Source organism: Anabrus simplex, chromosome 2 (assembly GCF_040414725.1).
Source record: "Anabrus simplex isolate iqAnaSimp1 chromosome 2, ASM4041472v1, whole genome shotgun sequence".
NCBI lineage: Eukaryota > Metazoa > Arthropoda > Insecta > Orthoptera > Tettigoniidae > Anabrus > Anabrus simplex.
The window spans coordinates 1161993402-1162017458 of NC_090266.1; the positions used below are offsets into that span (position 1 = coordinate 1161993402).

Consider the following 24057-nt stretch of genomic DNA (forward strand, 5'->3'; position numbering starts at 1 on the left):
AGTAGTAATAGTATAGTAGAAGTGATAGTAGTAGAAGTAATAGTAGCAGTAGTATTAGTAGTCGTAGGCGTTGTAGTATATTAGACTTCATAAAGATAAGAGTTTGAATCTGCGTGATATGAATGTTACTCATCTCCAATAACTGCACACATACATACATACATACATACATACCTCAGCAATGCATTCGGTTAACCGTTAACATTCTGTTTTTAAGATAGTGAGATCGATCCTGTCTGAGATCGGAGGCATTCGAGGCTATTCATATGTCGCACTCCACGCCATTGGCTCTCGGTACTTTAAGGAATTACTGTGGGTCAATATTAAAATATCCTGGTTCTGTTAACTCTGTAAGCAAATAGACGTTATAAAATAAAATTTTTAATAATGATTGGGGCTCTGACTTAATTTGGCCATGCACCCCGGCAAAGAGGTTTTCGGAATTTTTCTTATATAATCGCATAATTTAAGGTACTGTTTTTGAAGACGCAATGTGCCTTCATGCCGATGGTTTCACAAACACTCATTAATATTTGAAAACTTTTATTTACATAGATAATACAACAGATACATGCACACTAAAATTGTTTTTCTTTTTGTTGGGAGTAGCACATTTCATAATTTCACACTAAGTTTAATCACTCAAACTTCGCTCTAAGTCGGTATTTTATAAGCACTGGGGTAAGAGATAGAGCTGCAGATAAGGACAGAAGAAAGACAGATGTCCATGTCCAGCCTATAGTAGATGTAGATAGTTGATATAGAGCTTTTCCAGCTTGAAGGGCCACGATAGACGGAGGTGCCACTCCTGAAAAAGAGAAATATCACCTTCATGTCATTTTTTGAAACAATTGGTTAGTTTACCCTCACTGCAACTTATATTCATTCCAATACGTTTGGGACAATAAGGCCAACATATATCTTAAAACAACCGGTACTTCTTAAACAATTGATTACAAATATGCAAGTATCGTCACATTAGAAATAACCGTTTGCTAACGTTCAATCTTCCCATGGTATAATTTTCAGGCTCCATTGACTTTTTCGATTTTGTGTTTACTAAAATAAGTGTGTTAGTTTAGTTTCTCTCTTCCAGGATACAAGATGATTGAGTGGTCCCGAAACTCACCTACCAGCGACCATTATCAATAAAGTAAAATTTAATTTCGTAACTAGCATTCGCTTATGAACGATTGGTAATGGAAAAGTATACTGTTCGTTGTCGGATAATGTATTTAGACTGATCTCGGATTCAACACTGAGATAAGGAATGTTGTAGTTGACAAAGTTTCTTTCGCTGTTCAAACATGCATCATTCTAGAAAATATACATTAGAGATAAGTTTGGAAGTGCTGGGAGGCTTTTGGGCAGCTCAAAATGTGCATGTTTAGAATTGAAGAACGAATAAGGTCTCATTAGGCATCTGTCATGTTCCTTCTATAATTTTGTATAAAGTAGCCAGAAATTGACCTTGATATACACATATTAAATTTAGAATTGACGTTCAAGTCCGTCTCATCACATTAATCAAGGATATTATAATTTTAAATCATTAGTAAGTGCAAATCGTCGTTAAATTCAACGTATACGTTCAGCTGGACTGTTATTCCATTTACTAAACAAAAACAAATAAATAAATAAACAAAAAACAGAAAAGTGTTTAAAAGCTATTCGAATTCCCGCACGAACAAATAAAACTCTATAGTGTGCCCTTATTATATTAAGAAAGGACATGAGAAGGACTGAGGGCGTAGTGGGTTAGTATTGCAAGAAAAAAGGATAAAGAACACAGAGTATCTTCTTCTTCTTCCTCCGAATGGGCATACTTTGGACCACACTTGTTCAGCTGTTGGGTTTTGATCTTTGCCTAGTATTGTCGCACCTTCTGATGGTGTAACTCCTTTCTCCCTTCTGTCCAGGGGTAGCATTCCTTCGGAATTTTTCCTTAAATCCATGGACTTCCTTCAGGGTGCGTCTCACAGACTGTCTGTTTCGGAGATCTGTTATTCCCATTTCTTAAATATCCCTCTCGGTTTCTGTCAAATGGTACGAACCTTCTTGTTTAGCCAGAAGGTGAATGAGCGGTTGGTCAGTCGGTTCGGAGGCAATCTTGCAACATGGCCATACAAAAATACCCTCCTTTTCCTTTCACAGTCAGAGAGCCTCTCAATAAGTTCGTAGAGCTCAGAGTTATGTCACCTTCGCAATTCCCCACCTTCCTTTACCGGGCCTAGAATCCTCCTGTGGATTCTCCTCTCTCTGACTTCCAATTTCTCTACCAGACCTCTTCGGTTCAAGGAAAGACACTCATGGCATACAGGGTTTCTGGTGTGTAGTGTTTAATTTTCATGTTGCGTGACAGGCATTTCATATTGTAGGTGTTCTTAGTCAGTCGATAGGCTAGTTCCAACTTGTTGACTCTCATGGATAATGGTGCTCGTTCTGATAAGTTAGGTTCAATCCATTCGCAGATATATTTAAATTTCTCATGCCTCTTGATGTTTCCCTGCTATAGTAACATCTCTCTGTTAGCTTCTTTGATGCTGGTGAATAATTTTTCTCCAGCGACACTCGAAGATCCACTTTGACAGCTTGTTTCCTGAGGCAATTTACCTGCATTTTTGCCATTTCAAGAGAATCAGCAACCAGTGCCATGTCATCTGCACAGAGTATCCTTAAAAGAAAATATCTCTTGCGTTTATTAACATCTCCCACCCACATACTCACATTATTCATTCATACCTGTATACTAAAGATTTATTCAATCGACTTACAATTTCATTTTAAGAGAATTTACAACTACTGCATTCATTATCAGTCCTTGAATTGTAATTTATTGATTCATTATCTATAGGGGTATCACTTCCACACTTGTAAACATAAAATCTTCTTGAGATCTATTAACAAATTAATTAATTCTAGATTATCCATATCACTTGAGCTCCTTGTCGTTTCTTAGCCTTGCTGGCTGAAATTAATAATATCAACTCACACAATGATACATGTTTTTACTCATAGTATTATTAATTGTCATTACTCACTGTAATTTTATTGACCTTGTATGAGTTTTACGCATCCATAATTATTATAAATCAAATTCAATTCAATTAGCAATAAATAACGTTACGAAAATATTTCAAAGTTTGGGCTGGGAAGGCTTGGGAAAAGGGAGACGAGTTGCTCCACTAAGTGGTATGTTCTGAGCTGTGATTTGAGATGTGGTGTGGAATGACATTAGTAGACGAATAAGTTTGAGTGGTGTTTTAAAAAGAAGGAAAGATCACAACATGAAGATGAAACTGGAATTCAAGAGGAAAAATTGGGGCGAATATTCATTTACAGGAAGAGGAGTTAGAGATTGGAATAATTTACCACCTGCCACCTGGGTGACTGCCGTAAATGTAGATAAATTGTGATTGATTGATTGATTGATTGATTGATTGAATGATTGATTGATTGATTGATTGATTGATTGATTGATTGATTGGTTGATTGGTTGATTGATTGACGAAGTGATCGTGTGTACTGAAGACTGATCCGACACTAATTTTCAATCTCATTATTAATTATTGAACATTGTATCTTTATATCTATAAATTGTATTGAATTATTTACTTGATATAACCTGTATATAAGGCGCTAAGAATACAAGTGGTGCAAGTCCGAAGATTATTGTTTTTTAGAACAGAGAAGTCTTGTATGAAACTTTTTCAGAGGAGTAGTGAACGAAGTCCATATTTGAGCTGTTTGTCTGCAGGTGACATCACTTTAAATGACCGCTGACGCATCTGTTTATTACTTCAGTATACAAGTGAAGCAAGTCCACACTCCATGCTTTTTGATGTTTTGTTGCTAAAACAGAGCCTATTCATTACTGTGGACAGATAAGAGTGTTGGGAAGAAAATGAAGATAAGTTTTAAAACATATCTTATTAATCATATGAAATCATTCCCTGTCCGTCAGAGTCATTACACCAGAAACAAAAATTCTGAAAACCGGGCGAGTTGGCCGTGCGTTTAGGAGCGCGAAGCTGTGAGCTTGTATCCGGGACATAGTGGGTCGAATCCCACTGTCGGCAGCCCTGAATGTGGTTTTCCGCGGTTTCCCATTTTCACACCAGGCAAATGCTGGGGCTGTAAATTAATTAAGGCCACGGCCGCTTCCTTCCAACTCCTAGCCCTATCCTATCCCATCGTCGCCATAAGACCTATCTGTGTCGGTGCGACGTTAAGCCATTAGCAAAAAAAAATCTGAAAAAAATATTGAAACCCAGATTTTCCTATGTGCAAAATGTACAATATATACTTCAAGGATGTAAAGAAGAATAGAAAACACCAGTGAAAGAGAAATCCTATTACAATGATTTCGCGACCAAGTTTAATCTCAATTTCAAGGTACTATCAAAAGACACGTGCAGTTTCTGCGATGATATAACATACAGATTTCAGTGGAACAGAATGAAACTAAACTGATGTCCCTAAAGTAGGAAAGAGAAGTGCACTTAATAAGGACTGCTCAGGCTAGGGAGAATTTAAAATTGGTTGCAACTAATTTTTCAGATGTATGCTAGGCACTGACGTTTGATCTACTGTAAAGAAGGCACTCCAATTTCCAAAACTGTCAACGTAGGCAGCATAATATAAGACGAATAGGTATGTGTGCACCTTTGCAACACATTCATTTAATGAAAATAGTGGTTTTATATACATATGGTATGAAACTGAAAGGGGAAGTGGATCGGAGGATCTTTCAACTCGCTTCGTGAAACATCTGGAAAAACAAACACAATGATGCAGACTTCGGCTTGATAGAAGCGAAGAGAAGAAGGGCAACGCATATTTATTCGCTAGATGACTGGGTGATCATTGTGAAAGAATCCAAGAGAAAAAATCCCTTTAAAACAGTTCAAATGAGGCATACCGTACATACTTCTTATCTACCTAGCAATTGGAAGAAGCCTTTGTGAAGAGCAGAAAAGCTGTTGATGGTCACAATGTTAATTGATTACAAGTGCGATGGTTGAGGTACGAAATGGATGTGAATTTCCACTAAAATGTAAGACAAGCCTCAGTCCTGACATACAGTTTCATTAACTGAATTTGGCAAAGAAAGTTAAGGGAAGACCAGCCCTACAGCTACCAGAACAAGATCGTCTCTACATGTTGCGACGTGAAGTTACTGACGCGAAGAAGGATACGTTGGATCTACTATCTTTTATTCCTCCCATCCACCATATTTGCTCCAAGCACCTTCCTTGCATATCAGATACTCGTCAATCAAAGGCTCCCCAAAAGGCGTAGATACCAAAGGCAATGATGAATATTGTTCTATGTGTGAATGCGTTAAGAAATGTGATAAATAGAAGAACTACGAATGGAAACATTGGAATGATGCAGTTTTAAGAATCAAAATTCAAATGAAAATGTTATATTGTGTACTGAGTATTTTGTAATAATTTTCAGTGGAAAGCGGAAGCAAATCCATAATTTCTATTTCAAAAATTATTAGAACTTCAAATGTTTAATCTACGTACTTAAATTAACATGGAACGAGTGAGGTACTGTTTTTCTCTTTGCAAGTAAACTATATGCTGCATTTTTTGCAATTTTGTTTTATGTCGCACCGAAAAATATACGGTAGATCTTCAGGCGACGACGGGATAAGAAATGTCTTGGAGTGGTATGGGAGTGTCCGTGGCCTTAATTAAGGAACAGCCCCAGCATTTGCTTGGAGTAAAAATGGGAAAACACGGAAACCAGCTTCAGGGCTGACGACAGTGGGGTTCGAAACACTATCTCCCGAATGCAAGCTCACAGCTGCGTGAACCTAACTGCACGGCCACATGATCAGTAACTGTATGTTGAGCTTTATTATTCTAATCTGACTCCCAGTAACACAAATGCAGTTTATCTGGACTTATACGACTTGTATTCTGAGCGCCTCATATAACATTGATCTTTCAATTCATACAAAGTAATACAAATTCCTATTACATTTCACAATCATGCTTAACCATAGAAAAATAATTTATTGCACGAGCTGTTAATATAATTACGAATTTTATTGTCATGAGAATTAAATGGAATAGAATTACGTTGTTTTATGAGTCGTCACATGTCACGTCTGGTTCAGCATTATTGTTGACGCCATCGGACTCTTTCTTCATGTACTTAATGACGCATGTTCGAAAGTATCTCAGGAACTCGTTCCATCCAATTCATTGGAGTTTGGTTCCAGGTCGTTAAGTCCAGTTCCCTTATGATACTGGTCTGAAGTTCTTCTTCCATCGTAATCTTCCGTCTCCCTATAACTAGTTTCACAGCCGGTTATAATATATATATACATTCACATAATAAAAGAAGAAAGATTGATAATGTCATACCTTCCAGGAACGAGTGAACGCGTGTTTGCCTTCCTCTTCTAATCTTTAGCTTTCGGAATGTTCGAGCAGTCTTTCCATTACAACATACGATAAATCGTGTTTAATCGGATTAAATGAATGCTGACAATATCCTATTAACTCTCCGATTCCGAAAATTTAATAGTGGGGATTATCATTGAATATTAACAAATACACTATAGACAATACTGGACACTTCCGCATTTTCTCGTACTAAACTGAGAGACACGTTGACAGTTAGCGCACATGGCGGTCCGACCATAAACGTTAGGCGGCAAGAATGAAACTACGAAAGTTACATGTTAAAATTGATTGAAATTATGATTTCTGCTTTTTTATACTACGATAGATGGAATGTTAATATTGATATAAATAATGAATCTCACAAACGATTTCGTTTTGTCCGAATCCTTAGCTGAATGATAAGCGTTGAGTACTTCGGTTCAGAAGGTCCCAGATTTGATTCCTGGCCGGATAGGGGATTTCAATCGCGTCTAATTAATTTTCCTGGCTCGGGGACTAGATGTTTGTGTTTGTTACAACACGTCTCTGTTCATATTCAAACAATACACCACACTTCCAACCACCAGATATACATGGAATATCGATTATTTGAACTCGGATTTTTTAAGAAGCTTAAATGTTATGTTAGTTGCCTAAAATGGACTCTCAAATAGGTTCTAAAATATTTTTATGCAGCTTCAAATTTACGTATTTTAATAGGCATCAATTAAAATACCATATATATTTTGCTAAATTGATAATAACTCATTAGGGTGAAATAGAAAACAAGTTTCACGCACCTCTTTGCTGCAAACGTCACAGAATATAATTTTACCATACGATGTGAAATGGAGAATCTCCTGTAACCACTTTTTAATTAAAAATGATTTGGAACCTTTCACTTTCGGCATAATTCATTGTGTATAGTATAGTACTACACTCACTTTCAAGACCGTCCTTCTAGGTTCGCTGGCAGACAATGTCCTGCGATATCTCGCTAAGTGTCACGTATTCTCTGTAGTGTAGGCTATTTGATATTAATCTTGAGTAGAACATTATTCACCACGTGTTTCTTTCCTTGTTCACAATTTTCACGTTCCTTTCACTTCGGTGAACAAATCTATCACCGAACAAGACAACACATATAAGAAATGATTAGATGAATTAACATAACAACACGTTCCACTACCGTCCATATCCGAAGCCTTATTAGGATTTAGAGAACAGATCTTTGTGCCCGATTCTCTTATAGCACAGCCCGTCAAAGAGCATCGTTATATCAGATGTTTTACTCAACATTCTCCACACAGTAACTTAAATCGGTATCTGTGAGAATTCCCAGTTGCCACGGTATTCCCAGCTGTGGAAGATATCGATCAGAGATCGTTACTCTGTACGGCAGACTGGTGACGGTAGTTGTGTTAACGGAAATTATAGTGTTCGCGTCTGTGGACGTACAAATTTCTTAGTGTCGAAGGTGGAAACTTGGAACTGTATTTTTGTGCGAGATAGGGAGTGATATAATATTTTGAGTCGTCAACAGCTGATAGACTTGTGTATTAAAACTTGAACAGTTCAAGTAACATTCTTGAGAACGGGACTAAATTCTCCGAGTGAATAATCATCAATTATTATCAACTTGCATAAACTGGGGTGACTCGCCACATAATAGTTTATCGTCGTGTTATTGGACATATTCAGGTAAGTGATAGTTCAGTTACAAACGAGACCAATTGACTCATTTCAGTCTTTCTCAACGAACTGTATCATAATAATCTCTAAAGAATGTGTAGTTTATTTGTTGGACAGTGTTGATTTCTTTCCTTCCAACTATGTTGATCACGTTATACTTCGTACTCGTGCCTTTTATGTTCACAAGACTGTGCCTTAGTTAAAGAATTTATTTCGTGCTTTAATAACAGAAATTATTTTCAAGATATTGTACCTTAGTGACAGAATAGACTCGAGTTTCCGAACTGTGTTCGCTAAGTAGACTTGGTGCACTAGAACAGTGCACCGAACGACAATCATTTCATTTATGTTGAACTGTGTTGATCTTCTTTTTCATTATGAACTGTGATATTCTATTAACTTACGTGGACGAGTGCATCGAACGACAATAATATCATTTATGTTGAACTGTGTTAATGTTCTTCTTTCGTTATTAACTGTGTAATTTGTAATTCTACGAACTGTGTTGAGTAGTAATGTTCAGTGAAGGTACTAATTCGCAAAATGTGCAGTGCAGTAAGGAAGTGTCGTACCAGACCTCATTGATATTCCGTGCGATACCTAAGCACTTGTATTCTCCCTTCATAGGACCGAAGTGGAATTAAATGCTAAGTACATAGTTCTACATTGCACGTAATCGATCATCAGGCGTCAGACTCTCGGGTTCGATCCCGATCCTCATCGAACTTTCAAGACATGTCAACCACCGTAGGATAACGTGGTGCCATGGTGCTGAGAGGAGATCCATGGTGAGGGGAAGGAGTCCTGTAACGCGGGATATCGCCGATGCCGATGCTGAAAAACAGCGTCACTTCCAACCACCGTTTGGACTTTCTCAAATCCATCCTTCAAACCTGTGAAAGGTGATATATTTCTTGTCTAACTTGAATAAACAAAGACTTAAATTTCAAAATAAGTTATTCAAATATTCTTCACTATGTGGTTCCTACCATGGACCGTACACGCCCTGATGTCAACCTATGCTCTCCGATAAAGCTAAAGTACGGACGTTCCTGTTACAATATAATATATAAACGAACACCGTTGTTTCCAGCTGAACAACATTTTCAGTGACCCTAATATATATTAATATTTGACTTAGAATATCCGATCGCAGTCCAAACAAATAAGAAACGTTTGGTAAACAAAATAATAGATGTTAAAAGTTCAACTGAACACATGTTTAATAATCCTTCAACTATTGGTAAGAATGACAATCGTGACATATTAGTAAATGAATTAATTAGGTATATAGATGAAAAGTGTACGCTGTTCTTCAGTATCTAAGGTAATTTAAACAGCAATAGACCAACATGTCCGTGACACCTGACCTCTTGAAACTTGTTGAACAAAATAACAACTTAGAAACAGAATGAGGTGTGAATCTTATTCAGAACAACTGGTATTGGACCATTATCTAGAAAAGTAACTAAAACGAAAATAGAAAACGAAAATTCATTTTTTGTCGACAGGTTAAATACTACAAAATCTAGTGGAAAGTAGTAAAAGAAATCCTAACCACCGACAGCAATAATGATAGTGAAAAATACACTTGAGAGTGCAGGATGTGGTTATCAGAAATCCACTAGAGATTTCAACAAAATTGAATGAATATTTCACTAATATTGGTCAGAATCTAGCACCTAGTATTCATAGTAAAACCACTCCCAATTTAGAAACAGGTCCATGTAGCTACTTTTACAACCTACCGGTGGTAATGAAGTATTTAAAAAATCAGGAAACTGAAAAATACCAGTAGCTGTGACTGTTATGGTGTAAGTACCTACCTAATAAAGAAAGGCTCCATGCTTAGTCCCCAATGTTACACAACTTAATACATAAATCGTTTTGTGAGACTACTGTCCCCAAAATGTTGAAGGTCACTAAACTTATACCAGTATACACAAGTTTAGATAAATTTGACGTAAATAATTATCGTCAAATTCTATACTACTTATTTCATCTAAAATTTTGGAAAACATATTTAAACAGAGACTGCTGAACATTTTAATTAAAAATTATTATTTTTACACATATCAGCATGGATTTTTACCAAATTATAGTACATACAATGCAATAGAGGATATGATAATTAAAATTCAGGAAACCTTAGACTCAGGAAATGTAGCTGAGGGAATGTTTGTTGACTTGAAGAAAGCTTTTGACACAGTGGATCACGATATTTTAATCAGGAAGTTGGAAGCTGCTGGATTTAGAGGAACAGCATTAAAATGGTTTATCAATTACCTTACAGACAGAGAAAAATTTGTTTCCTGTACTAATGTAAACAGTATTCGATTGACTATGAATATAGGTGTACCTCAAAGTTCAGTGCTAGGTCAAATCCTTTTCCTCATATTTTATGAATAATATAGGATCACTAAGGCCTTTGCTGGCAAGATGTAGTGTTTACAGTGCACTATGTCTTCTAGTATGAGCTAGAATAAAATTGTTACTTTCATTGACCTGTCTCAGTCTTATACTTGGCTTTGACAATATGAAAGCGGCTGAGGTATGAGTGACGCTAGTAATGCCATTCCTTATGCAGCCAGTCCCTGCTATGAATGGTGTGAAAATGTCGCTCATAGGGTCGGTTGGTGCACGCATTTCAGTTGGCTTGACAGACTGATGTGCAATAGCAACTTCTGACTCAGTGAGGAAAGCAACGGGAAACTACCTCACTCCTCATTTCCCTAGTACGCCTCTTCAGTGACACCTAGGCCATCTATGACAGCTAATGGTGAAACTGTTGAGGATCCAACCAGTCTTCGGGCTGAATACCCAACATACATACAGGATCACCAAAATTGTACGGACTATTGTCTCTGTTTGCTGACACACTATCGTGTTTTATACGGGTATTTGTCCGGAAAACCTTGAAATCATGATGCTGCCCTATATTAAATTACTTCAGAATTGGCACCTTGTAAATCGTCTAACTATTAATCTGACTAAAACAAATTATAAGATCTTTCATAAACCAGCATGCAGACTTTCTCTTGAAATTACACTCCACATATTTGACTGTAGAATGCCTGGAGCTAGAGCTACAAAGTTCTTAAAATTAATTCTTGACGAATTGCGTTCTTGGAGTGATCCAGTTCAGGCAATATGTAATAAAATTACACCAGCAATTGGCGTTCTTGATAGACTTAAATTCAAACCTACAAATACTTTACTAAAGAATACTTATCACGCTCTTATTCGAAGTCATATACTTTATATGGTACATGTTTTGGCATGCTGCAGTAAAGAGCTACTTCACACTGTTGAAATTCTAGGCAAGAGAGCATTAAAAGTAATTTCTAATTTACCTGGATTGTCGCCAACAGCTTATGTATACAAACATATTAATATTCTTCCATTTGAGGATTTACGTCAGAAAGCTTCAGCTGTGATGCTCTATAAATTGAGAAATACTTTGATTCACTCCAATACTGTTCGTGTGACAAATTCTGACATTCATTCACACAGTATATGTGGTATCAATAAAATTCACATTAACTTAATTAACTCAACTAAATATGGCATCAAATGTGTATGGAACTCCTCTGTACATGTGTATAACTCACTTCCTGAACAGGCTGCTTCATTTTCTGTATTTATGCACAAACTTGTAAAGTATTTACATAAGATGCTATGAACATCTCAGTTATCTTAACGATGCAAATTGTACACGTTAAATGAATCGCACATCTATAATGAGTTTAACCCACTTTCTGTTTATTCTCATGTAAAACGTCAGAGTACTTAAGATTCTCTGTTATCTCCTAATTTTGCTACTTGTATTTCAGACATGTATTGTACCTATATGAGCCATGACTCAGGTGCCCTTTACGAAATAAATTAAAAAAGAAATCTGAACACAATTTGGTGTGATAACTCACTTTCTTCTTACTAAACACAAGCAATCGTTGATGTAAACTCACTGTTTTAGCTTTGCTACACGTTGAATATGATTTTATGAGAAAGTGCCACCAAGGAACTTGGTGCATCAATTTCGTACTTTCTACCTCTTCTATTGGCATCTCGTCACCGTGGGAAATGTCCGCCTCCGTAGCGTAACGGTTACTGTTATTAGCTGCCGTCCTCGGGGGCCCGAGTTTGATTCTCGGTACTGCTAGAAATGTAAGAATGGCCGGAGGGCTGGTATGTGATAGAAATATTACATGCAGCTCAACTCCATTGGCGTGTGCCTGAAAAGAGCTGCACCACCTCGGGATGTGGACACGAGTTTTACCGCGGGAAATGCTGATTTTCTTATCTTCTGCAATATCTTTAAAGTGCAAAATATTACACTGGCAATCTTTCGACTCTGCTGACCATTAAAATTAGACCATCATTCCAAGTCAAATAATTTACATGATTTCCGTGTAAATGATCCTTGCCTACATACTGATGTACCTTTTGTCAGTGAGAGAACTGCGTGAACTATAAACAATTATGATGAAATACTACAGCCTAGTTTGAATACCCTGATACTTATGATGGTTTATGCATACCTTTCACACCACTGTTTTCTTCGTGGTCAATAGCGTTTCCCTTGTGGATTTGTCCATTTAATCGAGATCTTCGAAATATAATCAGAAATGTATATCACTTCCGTTGAAAATATGATCAAACATGGAGGTCATCGGCCGTTTGTATCATTTTCGAGTTTATTAGAACAGATTGTAAATTTGCTCCTAACAATTTCTTTGTTTATTTATAAAATCCCTCTGTCTTTCATTCCACGCATTCTCTTTTCCATTAGGTACCTATATGCGCATTCCTGGAAATTCTGTTTAAGTAACTATCTCAATAGTTCTTGCTGTCCTTCCTAGTCCTTACTTACCTTACTGTTCTAAGAAGCCAGTTTGTTCCTATCTTGCTACTATATTCCATCATATTTGAAATAATATTATCAACTACTGCTGAATTTTGTCACTTTCTCAACTGTAATTCTATATTCATCGTTGATTTCCTGCAATTGCACTCTGTTGATATGCTTCTACAATAGGCAGCTTTTTAAAATGTGCCTTCTGTCCATCATTATCCTAGAATCTACAATTACTTCACCACAAGTCAATGAGAAATACAAATACCAGAACATTTTGCAAAATGACAATATTCTGATGGGTAGGTCGCTATGATATGGGTGATCTTTACAACAACATATCTTTAATGAAACATATATTGCTAGGTCCTCTTCTAGTTTACATTTGTGATGTATCAGTATTAAGTAAACACCATGCAAAAAACCATTCTAACGAGGTAAGCAATAAATGACTATCTAGCTCACAGTTCCTCAAGGAAATTGATGTATAATTATTTCATATATCTTGTAATATGTGGTGGGACGGAGAACTGGAGCTATGGGAAATATAATTTTAAAGTTTTTTATTTAACATGTCTGAAGGATTTCATTTTTGGTTGTAACTCTGGACTCTGCTGGAATATTTTTTATGTAATTGAAACATGTTTGTAATATTTTTTAAATAAGGAAACATCAAGAAATACTGAACAGTATGAACATTGCAAGATGCAAACAGTGATTTTTTGTATGTAAATTTTATGTAATTCTGTATGTCAAAATTGTAATCGGATGTAAAATTTTGTGAGGTGATTTATTTTGAAGCATCCTGTACCGCACGCACGGTTGCCGATGTTGAAACAGGTGTTGTAATTTCTTTCGCATCAGTAAGCCAGGAAATGACCATATATGATCATGCAATTGTATTGGCGAACGGGAATCTAGTGTAAGCTTGATGTTATTGGTTAATTGTGATTGGGCTATTTCCGGTCTTCTGCCGGCTTCGGAAAAATGATGCGTGTGGTCGGCGTCATTTATATCCGACCGCCCTAGCGAGCGCTCCTGCTCGAGGGCGCTCCTCGGGAACTCCAATTTTTTATTTGTGTTATTTCAATGCTATTCTCAATGTTTTCTGGTTTCGTTTGATTTAATTTAATTACTTTGGTATTTCGATATTTCCTTGCTTAATGTCATTTTCAAAATTTTAAATTTAACGTGTCAGAGTTTGCCCTAGGTTCCCGTTGCCGTAATTTCAGTTCTATCACTACCTTTCGTTTTAAACTATACATTGTAATGTAGCATCACCCTTCTATGTTTAATCTAATTTTCTCTAAGTTACCTACTTAAGTATGTCTTTTCCGTGTCGTGGAATTGTATTTTGTTAGTCTTTTAAACACCCTTCATTTGTTCATAAGTATCAGTTGCTATGTCATGACTTGTTTCTTGTAATATTGGTTTTGATTATGTTAATATGATGAGTTTCGAGGTGATGATTGTAAGTCTTTTCTCCCCCATAACGCCATACCTTCCCATGGACCTCATAGGGTTGCTGGAGCTTCCACATCCTTTTTTAGTTGTCATTTTTAGGCCTGTAAGTGTTCCCTTGTATTTGATTTAATTTTGCGTATTGATAGTTATCCGTCACGTTTCCATGCTCTGATGTGAATTCACCACTTCTGCGTCATTTTACTATTTCTTTATTCACATTTTATGTCAATATTTATTATTTTATTATTTTCTGAGTTTTTTATTATTATTATTCTATTTATTATTATTATTAATATGCGTAGGCGTAATTGTACCGACTACGGTTACATATCTAAATCACTGCTAAATGAATACATTAGAGTTTTTCACTCAGTAATAGCAAGGAATTTTAGTCCTGAGCTCAAGCAATTTAAGAGATTGCATAGTTAAGATCTGGTAGCTAAAACTGACAGGAAGATTCAGATAACGTTTTGGAGAAAATTAGGGATAGGTAGGTAGTAGAATTCTTACTAATATAATAGGTATAGGTTGTAATATAGACATAAAAAAGCTTTATTGCAGTGATGTTGTTTCCAGGTGGCAGATTTAAAATAAAAATCATTTTCAAAATTTCATAGCATTATTTTATTATATACAACAGGAGGACCCACGCTGCTTCGCAGCATTCATACTTATAATCCTACACCACGTCCTCCCATACGACATTTGCGGTTCAACTGCCTTTTTATTTAATTTGTATTTCATATATTTAAAAGATTTTGCTAGATATAATGTGACGTACAGCAGTTCATCTCTGAGCACCCGCCGAGGTAAGTAAATACCTATTTGTTTTAGTACTTGACCTTGAGCTTTATTGACAGTGGTGCAATAAAAACGGATTTGGGAACTGACTCCCTTTGAACGAAAATGGTGACAATTACCTGAATGTGTCAGGGCAAGGTGAGGAAAACACGCGATTTGTCCAACAATTACGCCGGTAATTATTTCCAATAAAGCTGTCTTTTAACTTAGAAAAGTGAAGTGGCAATTCACTCGTATCTAAGTTGTCGCAAAATTCATTAATTTCAAATTTGTGAAAAATAGCTCTCATCTTCAGTAATCAACTAATTCCCCTATATACTAGTACTCGAAGCTTCTGAAATATCTCAAACTTACTGATTTATTTTGATGGTGTGATCGTATTAGTGCTAAAATAGCTCTTTTTAAGAAGGCTAAACGTCTCACACCTTAGATACGTCATTTAAATACATTGTATTAGATTGATAATACCAACTTCAATAGTTATGAAAGGTGGTAAGTGGTCTATAACTGGCTATTCACCATCAACATGAGGGTATTCACCGTTACCAATCTGTATATAAAAAATTGGCAATGTCACGTTAACCTGGAATTGGTCACATGGCCGCGAATGAAAGAACAGTTTGGACATTTCAACAGAAGCTGCTCACGATCCATACGGCACAATAGGCAATACCTGCCTGAAATCACCTCCGCAAATTGGAATTTGTCACCGAATAGCCCATCATTAGTATTATTGTAGCGATACTAGTCCATACTCCGGAAATTATGTTATAACAAACATTTCTGCAACTGTGAATTGAACACTGGTAAACCAATTATCTCCTCATGCCCCCTGACTAACACTTCCATTGTTGTTGTTCTAAGTTCACACACTGCCTGACAAAAAAATTGAAGCGCTCAGAAAAAACAGTCGAATGTCAATGTAACTGCGTACACGTACACATCATTTGTGAGTATGTAAATGATTAGAGTTACAATTCTCTGTGACGAGTAGAACGGCCACCAAAGTGCATTAGTCTTGTTCGTGTTTAATGGTGTTACCAGGCCTGGTAGGGTATATAAGGGGCGTGAAAGTATTCAGAAGCTGGGTGATCGCTTTGAAGGACATGGAGATGCCACGTACTCGTGTGGGTCAACGTTATCAGCACCTGACAGAGTTTGGAAGGTGCCTCATTGTGGGTCTCCAATTGGCCGGCTGGTCAAATTGTGCAATATCCATATTTGTGCGGCATTCGGATGTGACAGTGGCCCGATTTTGGACTTCATAGGAACGTGAGGGCAGGCATATTCGTCGTCAAGATTTCGGTCGACCACGCCGTATTGTGTACCAAGCACATTGCAACCCCTTCACATCTGCGCCTGCCATCCCAGAACATGTAATAAACTCCCTGCAACATTTTGTAACATCCCGCACCATTGGTCGGAGACTAGCAGCAACCTAACTAGCGAATTGTCGTCCCATGCATAGGCTGCCGTTTACACCACAACACAACCGGCTGCATTTGGAGTAGTGCTGTGACCGGAAAGCATGGACTGCTCATAAACGGCGTCGCAAGGTGTTCAGCGATTAATCGCCATTCTGCACCACCCCGGATGACCATCGACTACGAATTAGGCGGCGACCTGGCCAGAGCTCCCATTCTTCCAATGCTTTAGAGAGGCGTATCAGTCTTACGCTGGTGTGGGGGGCCATCGGGTATGATTTCAGGTCACGGCTGATAGAGATTGAGGGAACTCTGACGGCACAACTGTACGTCACGAACATCCTGCGTCCTCACTCGCTACCTCTCATGCAACAGTAACATGGTGCCATTTTTCTACAGGATAATGCTTATCCACACACGGTACGTGTCTCTATGAACTATCTGCGTGGTGTTGACCGGCTCCATATCTAAATGGTTAGCATGCTGGCCTTTGGTCACAGGGGTCCCGCGTTCGATCGGGAATTTTAACCATCTTTGGTTAATTTCGCTGGCACGGGGTCTGGATGTATGTGTCGTCTTCAGCATCATTTCACCCTCATCACGAAGCGCAGGTCACCTACGGGAGTAAAATCAAAAGACCTGTACTTGGCGGACCGAACATGTCCTCGGAAACTCCCGGTACTAAAAGCCATACGCCATTTCATTTTTCACCTGCGTAGTGTTGAGGTAATCCCGTGGCCAGCAAGATCCCCAGATCTGTCAATAACAGAGCATATGTGGGACCAGCTCGGACGTCAAATCCGTCCCAGAGTGAGCATCCACGATATCAAGGACAATTGTGGGCCAGCTTGCCTCAGAAGAGAAAACAACGTCTTTACGACACCCTTCCCAACCGAATAAGTGAATGCATCCAGGCCAGACGCGGTGCAACGTAAAGTGTACTCGTACTGTAAATTATTTGTGAATTTGCCTCAATTTTGCAATCATTGAAATAATATCACATGCCTTCCTAAGACGTGAATTTTCATTTCGTTTCGTCCTCCCCCTTTCGGGTGCTTCAATTTTCCTTCAGGGAGTATAATTTTGGTAATTATGGCCTATTGTTTTGGTTTTCTTTGCCTATGGTCTGTTGTAACTAATCCATTAATTCTGTGTTGCGGAACTGTGCGTCAGGCAAAATATCAGCCGTTGCGTCCTTTTTAAAATATACATTTAGCAACTTGGACAAGTGAACCGTATATCACGTAAGAAAATGTGACTGTTCTTGCATTTTAAATGTAAGAATCCTCTATGGGACTTCTGTAGCATTGAGGATATAATATACTTTTTCGTACGGCAATTCTCCGTTTCACCTTCAGAAAATATTTTAGCATTACGGCAGGTGTGACTTTTATATGTTTTTTATATGTATTAGTTTATGAAATTGTCATTTGTTAGTGATGAGTTTCAAAACAATTTCAACAGTCAAATCACTTTTCACAAAAATAACAGCGGTTTATAATACTGTAACTAAAGAAGTCGATATATTTTCTGAATCTGATGATGAGTTTAATAAGAAATTAAAAGCTTGCCTTTATAATTTGTATTATATGTTTATTCTTTATTCCTTTCTTTTTGGTACTCACCATTTCTCCTACTGTACTCAATTGTGTTTTATGTTTCCTATTATTATTTTTTTGTTTTCGACTACCGTGTGATTTCTTATTGTGCATTTTTCATTTATTTTGAACTTTAAGTAGTATCATGTATAATGTTTATGTTTTAATTTGTTACCTAATCGTTAATTTTTTATTTTATACATATAGATTGATACTTAGTTCATGTTACGAAGGTGCCTAATTGGGTGTAGATCCTGTACACTTTTACATCAATAAATAAATAAATAAACAAATAAATAAATAAATAAATAAATAAATAAATAAATAAATAAATAAACAAATAAATAAATAAATAAATAAGAAATAAATTAGAGTAGAGACATATGTGATAAAAAGTGACGAAATTTTGGAAAGATAATGGATGTAACTGCGATTAAATAGATTAAAATTCTTCGTTTACAGTAGTTATCGACTTGTGAAAACTTAAGGCAGTTAGTATTATTCTTAATTTAACAGAAAATGATATCCTGGAATTACTTCTGAGGGCATAGTAATAAATTAAAAAGAATGCTTTTATTGAGATGAAACAAGGCATTTTCCGTCAAATAGACTGGCTGTACTGAAAAAGTTGTATAATTGTTTCAAATATGGGAGATGATTAAGTTCTGGGTAGTAAGAAATTGACTTGGAAGATTGGTATAATTGCTCTGTAGTAAACTGATGGGAAGACTGAGTACTGGGGTAGGTTGGGAAGTGTGAGTTTGTGTTTGATTGATTTTAAACTCTGTTTTAGTGTATAATGTTTTCGAAATAACATTCTTTGGGTGTAAGGATATCCAGGGAACGACGCGGTATGATTTCCTTGGCAATTCGCGTACGTAGCCTGGTCTCTTGGTGCATACGTAATGATAATGTTTACCGCTACATATGTTGCAACGGGTAGATTTTCTAAGGAATGGTATTATGTTTATTGGTTTTGTTGTTGAATTGAGATGTCGTTTCGGAAGAAAATAGATTTCGGAGTTGAGACCATAATCTGTAGTTTTTCGGATTGAGATGGATTTAAAATGACGGAATAATAGCTTGCTCTTAACCAGTGTCTTATTGTTTACTTGTTTTTCAACGAAAACAGTTGTTCTTAATGTGAAGCACTGTTATGATCTTATTTTAGAAGCGAGTATTTCTACATGTATATATACAAGTAGCCCTGGACGAACAGGCTCTGTTAGTAAATTGCGATTTGTGACCAGAGAAAAGTTTGCGAGAAGTAAGTAATAAGGTTGATAATTTAGTAAATAAGGTTTATAACAAAATTAAAAGAGCGTGTAGACCTTAACAACACGGAGGACAATGAACTGAGAGCGGAGGTTATACCTACTGTTCGACAGGGAAACATATCATATATCACAAAGATCCAACGAAGGAAAGAGGCGCGCCAAACATGCCATGGCGGCTTCACAGGGCTCAAGGGAACGGTAAATAAGGCAATGAGATCTTCGTCCCTCATGGACTCTACTCGATAAGTTAGTAATTAACGCTATAACCAAATTAAAGGACCGTGTAGACGTTAACAACTCGGAGGTCAATGAACCGAGTGTGGAGTAGTGATCTCAATACATAAACAGGATATAAATCAGCTCTGCTTTGGAACTGAATAAATCGTGACGTTCACTTTTTGTTGTTAAGTTTGCAACGCTGGACATATTAAATGCTAATTGGTAAATTGTACTTCCGATTGAAAAACAGAAATTTCTAGATGTGTTTTCGTCATTTTAATGACAAAATTGTGCAATATTGCGTGGAGTCTGGTTGTAAAGAGCTCCAGAAAGAGGAAGTGGAATTCAGTTTCACAGGTAACAAAGAAGGAACGTGGACGATATCTCACTTCACTTCAAACAGTACAAATCCACGGACTTCCTTTGTTGTTGTTGTTGTTATTTATGTTTGTACAGGTTTTTGTTTTCTCAGCCAGATATTGTGAAGAATTTAGTTCAAACGATACACAGAACGAGGACGATATCTGACTAGAAATCAAGCAGTACAAATCCACGGACTTATTTTGTTGTTGTTGTTGTTATTTATGTTTGTACAGGTTTTTGTTTTCTCAGCCAGATATTGTGAAGAATTGAGTTCAAACGATACACAGAACGAGGAACGTGGACGATATCTGACTAGAAATCAAGCAGTACAAATCCACGGACTTATTTTGTTGTTGTTGTTGTTTTTACAGGTTCTGTTTCTACGGTCAGATATTGTGAAGAAATGGGTTCGAGTAATACGCAGAATATTTTGGTCATCCATAGCACAGAACATAATGCAGCAAATATTTTACACCTGATTGATAAAAATAAAGGCCCCGTGGACCTGTAAAATTACTGAACCGTTAGTCTTCAATTTTCCAAATTGTCTTCAAGTAATGATTGTTGCAAGAAGACAATCGGTTCTTAAAAAACAATCTTTAATCTGGTTAGGAGTGGGTCTAAAACATCTATATACGAAAATAAATTTTGGACAGACCTCAATCATGTAACCATAGCATTCTTATGCGAGTAAAAGTTTGATGCTATTTGTTAACTTCAGAAAGAAGAGGAAGCGACAGATGATTCTGTACGAAAGTTCCCTGAAAATGTAAAAATAGATAAAAACACTCTTACCATCTTATGCCAAGGCAGAATTCAGAAAGAAGTTCTAAAGGCTACAGATGATGGTGTGTCAAGGCCGGTCTCCACTGATTAACATTTAACAACAACATGTTAAATGTTAAAAGTGTTGAATGTTAACTGGTGACACCATCAACATGTTAAATGTTAAATGTTGAATACTATTTCAGTTAACACTGTGTCCACACTTAATAAACATGTTAAACTTGACTTTCTTTGTTTATATATAGGTAGTTCATCATATCAATTTGCGGTAATACATTTGGGTGGTGTCTAGTATTTTCAAACAAGGAAAATGGACTCAGATGAAGAGGATTTGGCCTTTGTTATTACCACTGTTGCTTCTTGTTATGATTTAGAAATGCAGTTATTAGATACATTTTCTCCCCTCATCCTGCTCATTGCTTCAAAAGCAAACCTCTTTGAAGTATAAACTTCGTCCGCTCCCGCCTCCCGACCTTTTCTGATTTCTTTTTGGCAATACTCCACTGTACTGGGAGCGGAGGGACGCTAGTTTTTTATGCACTCGCAGGAATAATTATAGATAATTTAGAGTTCCAGGAAACTGTCGGCTTTGTTCGCTTTATCTCTGTATTCCTTTGATGAGACATCCCACAAACAAGGCCTTTCTATTATGTCATTAATTAAGTCTAAAATAATCTTGCTCCACCCCATTTCTGACTATAAATTTTAGTATAGTACAGAGAGAACGACACACGTGCGCGTACCGGTACCGCTACTGGTACTGTATTTGTAGCTTATAACAAAGAGAATGAGTGTTGCGGAGTGTTGTAACTATAATCCTGCTTCACGAGAAACACGTCGTTTGCGTCGTCTGGCTATATGTTGACATGGAAACGGCAAGGAAGTTGCCGAAGCTGTGCCAACATCTCACGAACAACGAATTGACTTGACATGTTTTCCACTTGGAGCGGAAAACACGCCAACATGTTAAAAGTGTTAACCTCAACATTCTGAGTTAACATGCAAAGTCAATTGGAAGACACAATCACAATATACATGTCAATTGTAACATGTTAAATTTAACATGTTGGTGTTAAATGTTAATCAGTGGAGACCGGCCTTCACAGGAACAAGAAGATATGTAGCATGGACGAATTTTATTCAGATTTGAAAAAGGAGGATCATCTAAACACTGACTTTTAAAACATGTTTTGAAATTTCATATCAGTGGCTCCCCTTTTCATTTTATAATGAACCAGTGTCATAATTCTGAAGTAGGTAAACCAGCAAGAAGTTACAGCGACATCATGATACATTTTGCTTCATCACTACACTTTCATTCATCGAGAGAATACAAACACGTGCCAACATGATTTCCGCTGCCATACTCTAACCGCATGAAGTCATGGCTTTCATCAGTAAACTGTGAACCTGGATGTGTGTCTGAGATGTTTATATTTCTGAAAGGAAAGAGTGCTAAGGTATCACGTTTCAAAGAATGTGCTTTAGAGTTTGACAGCATGATGATTAGAAGCACTCAGTATGGGATGATAGTGACAAAGTTAACAGAGGTAATATTAATTTTGGTCAAATGGTTTCAACAGAGACATCTGAATTGGTTAGACCAGCTCTAGATTTCCAAAGTGTGTCAAATAGGAAAGTGTTTGAGGGTGCAGTAGCATATTTTTTTAAAATAAGTTTACTAGTCTACTGACATTATTAATGAAAGCTTGCCTTATTAAAATGTATTAAGTTGGCGTCCTGGAACGTACTAATACGTGTTATGGGCCTTTTGTTAATGTTTTAAGCTCTGAGAAACCTGCGATGCTGTTATGAATGTGAGCATTTTGCATCTCATTTATAATGACCGATAATATTTTATAATGTGTAATGAATACTGTACTAATGCCTTATGTTAAAATTGGCAAGAAGTTATTTAGGAGATAAGTAATCAGAACTGTGGTTGGAAATATAAATTGGCACAACATTGTCAAGCTTAACTCACTGTAGGACTTAAAGTTTACTCATTCAAACACAAAACAGAATGTTTATTTTTATAATAACAAATGAATATGCTGCTTGCTGCTCAGACTTTGAGTTCAAGCGTGGCATTTGCAATTTAATTCCTTGAGGGGTATAATCATCTTGATATTCAGGATTCAGCTGCAACAGTTGCTCTCATAAGGAAAACAGATACACTTATTGACATCCTCGTTTCTCGAAATGTCTTCGGTTAAGGATTCAAACTACCTTTGAGGTGAGATCATGTGTACTTCTATCAAAATGATTTTGATGAAATTGAAACTTTCTTAATGACAATGATTATTGATGATGTTCCTATCTTATTACACCCCTGTAAAAATTTACGTTGGGTTTCCTGTTATGTGTTAAACCATTTTATTACCTGATTCCCAAAAATCAAGGCTTGGCGGACCTGTAAAATTACTGTACCATCAGTCTTCAATTTTCCAGACCATCTTCAAGTAAAGATTGTTGCAGGAAGACAATCGGTTGTTGGTACCAGACCTTCCTTTCAGAGAGAATGATCCATTCAAATATTTTTGAAATAAAAGTCATCACAGGATAAAATTGAATTGTCTTTCTATTGTAAACGAGCTAGTTGTATTTGGAATAATAATCCAACACAATATATCCTTTCCTTTTTACAAGTTGCTTTACGTCGCACCGACACAGATAGGTCCTATGGCGACGATGGGAGAGGAAGGGGCTAGAAGAGGGAAGAAAGCGGCCGTGAACTTAATTAAGGTACAGCCCCAGCATTTTCCAGGTGTGAAAATGTGAAACCACGGATAACCATCTTCAGGGCTGCCGACAGTGTGTTTCGAACACACTATCTCCCGAGTATTGGATACTGGTTACACTTAAGCGACTACAGTTCTCGAGCTCGGTACACAATACATCATCTGATATGGTGTTCCTCTAACATTCACCAGTGAGGGACGTTGACAGATGTACCCTGAGGCCCCATTTCATCCCACACGAACAGTCCTCGACGACGGTACCGCCACCACCGACCTGAACTCTACCCATTTGACATATGGGATCCATTACCTCGCATGCGTGGTGACGCACTCGTACCCATACAACGAAGTGTACCAAATGGTGCCTCGACTCATTTGTCTAGTCAACCTTTTTCCGCGCTTCGAGAGTTCAATAGTGCTGTGAACTTGGCCT

At 37.1% G+C, this 24057-nt stretch overlaps 1 protein-coding gene across 2 annotated transcripts in view; it reads right to left on the minus strand.

Moving 5' to 3' along the window:
- Positions 1 to 526: 526 nt before the first annotated feature.
- LOC136863378 (transmembrane protein 41 homolog) overlaps positions 527 to 24057 on the minus strand; it is a 128058-nt gene continuing 104527 nt past the window's right edge. The window contains exon 6 of one of the 2 annotated variants that reach the window (XM_067139781.2): positions 527 to 808. In XM_067139781.2, the coding sequence (XP_066995882.2) occupies positions 639 to 808 (170 nt within the window). In that variant the 3' untranslated portion in view covers positions 527 to 638. The remainder of the gene's footprint in view (positions 809 to 24057) is intronic. The other variant, XM_068225916.1, reaches the window with a different exon arrangement.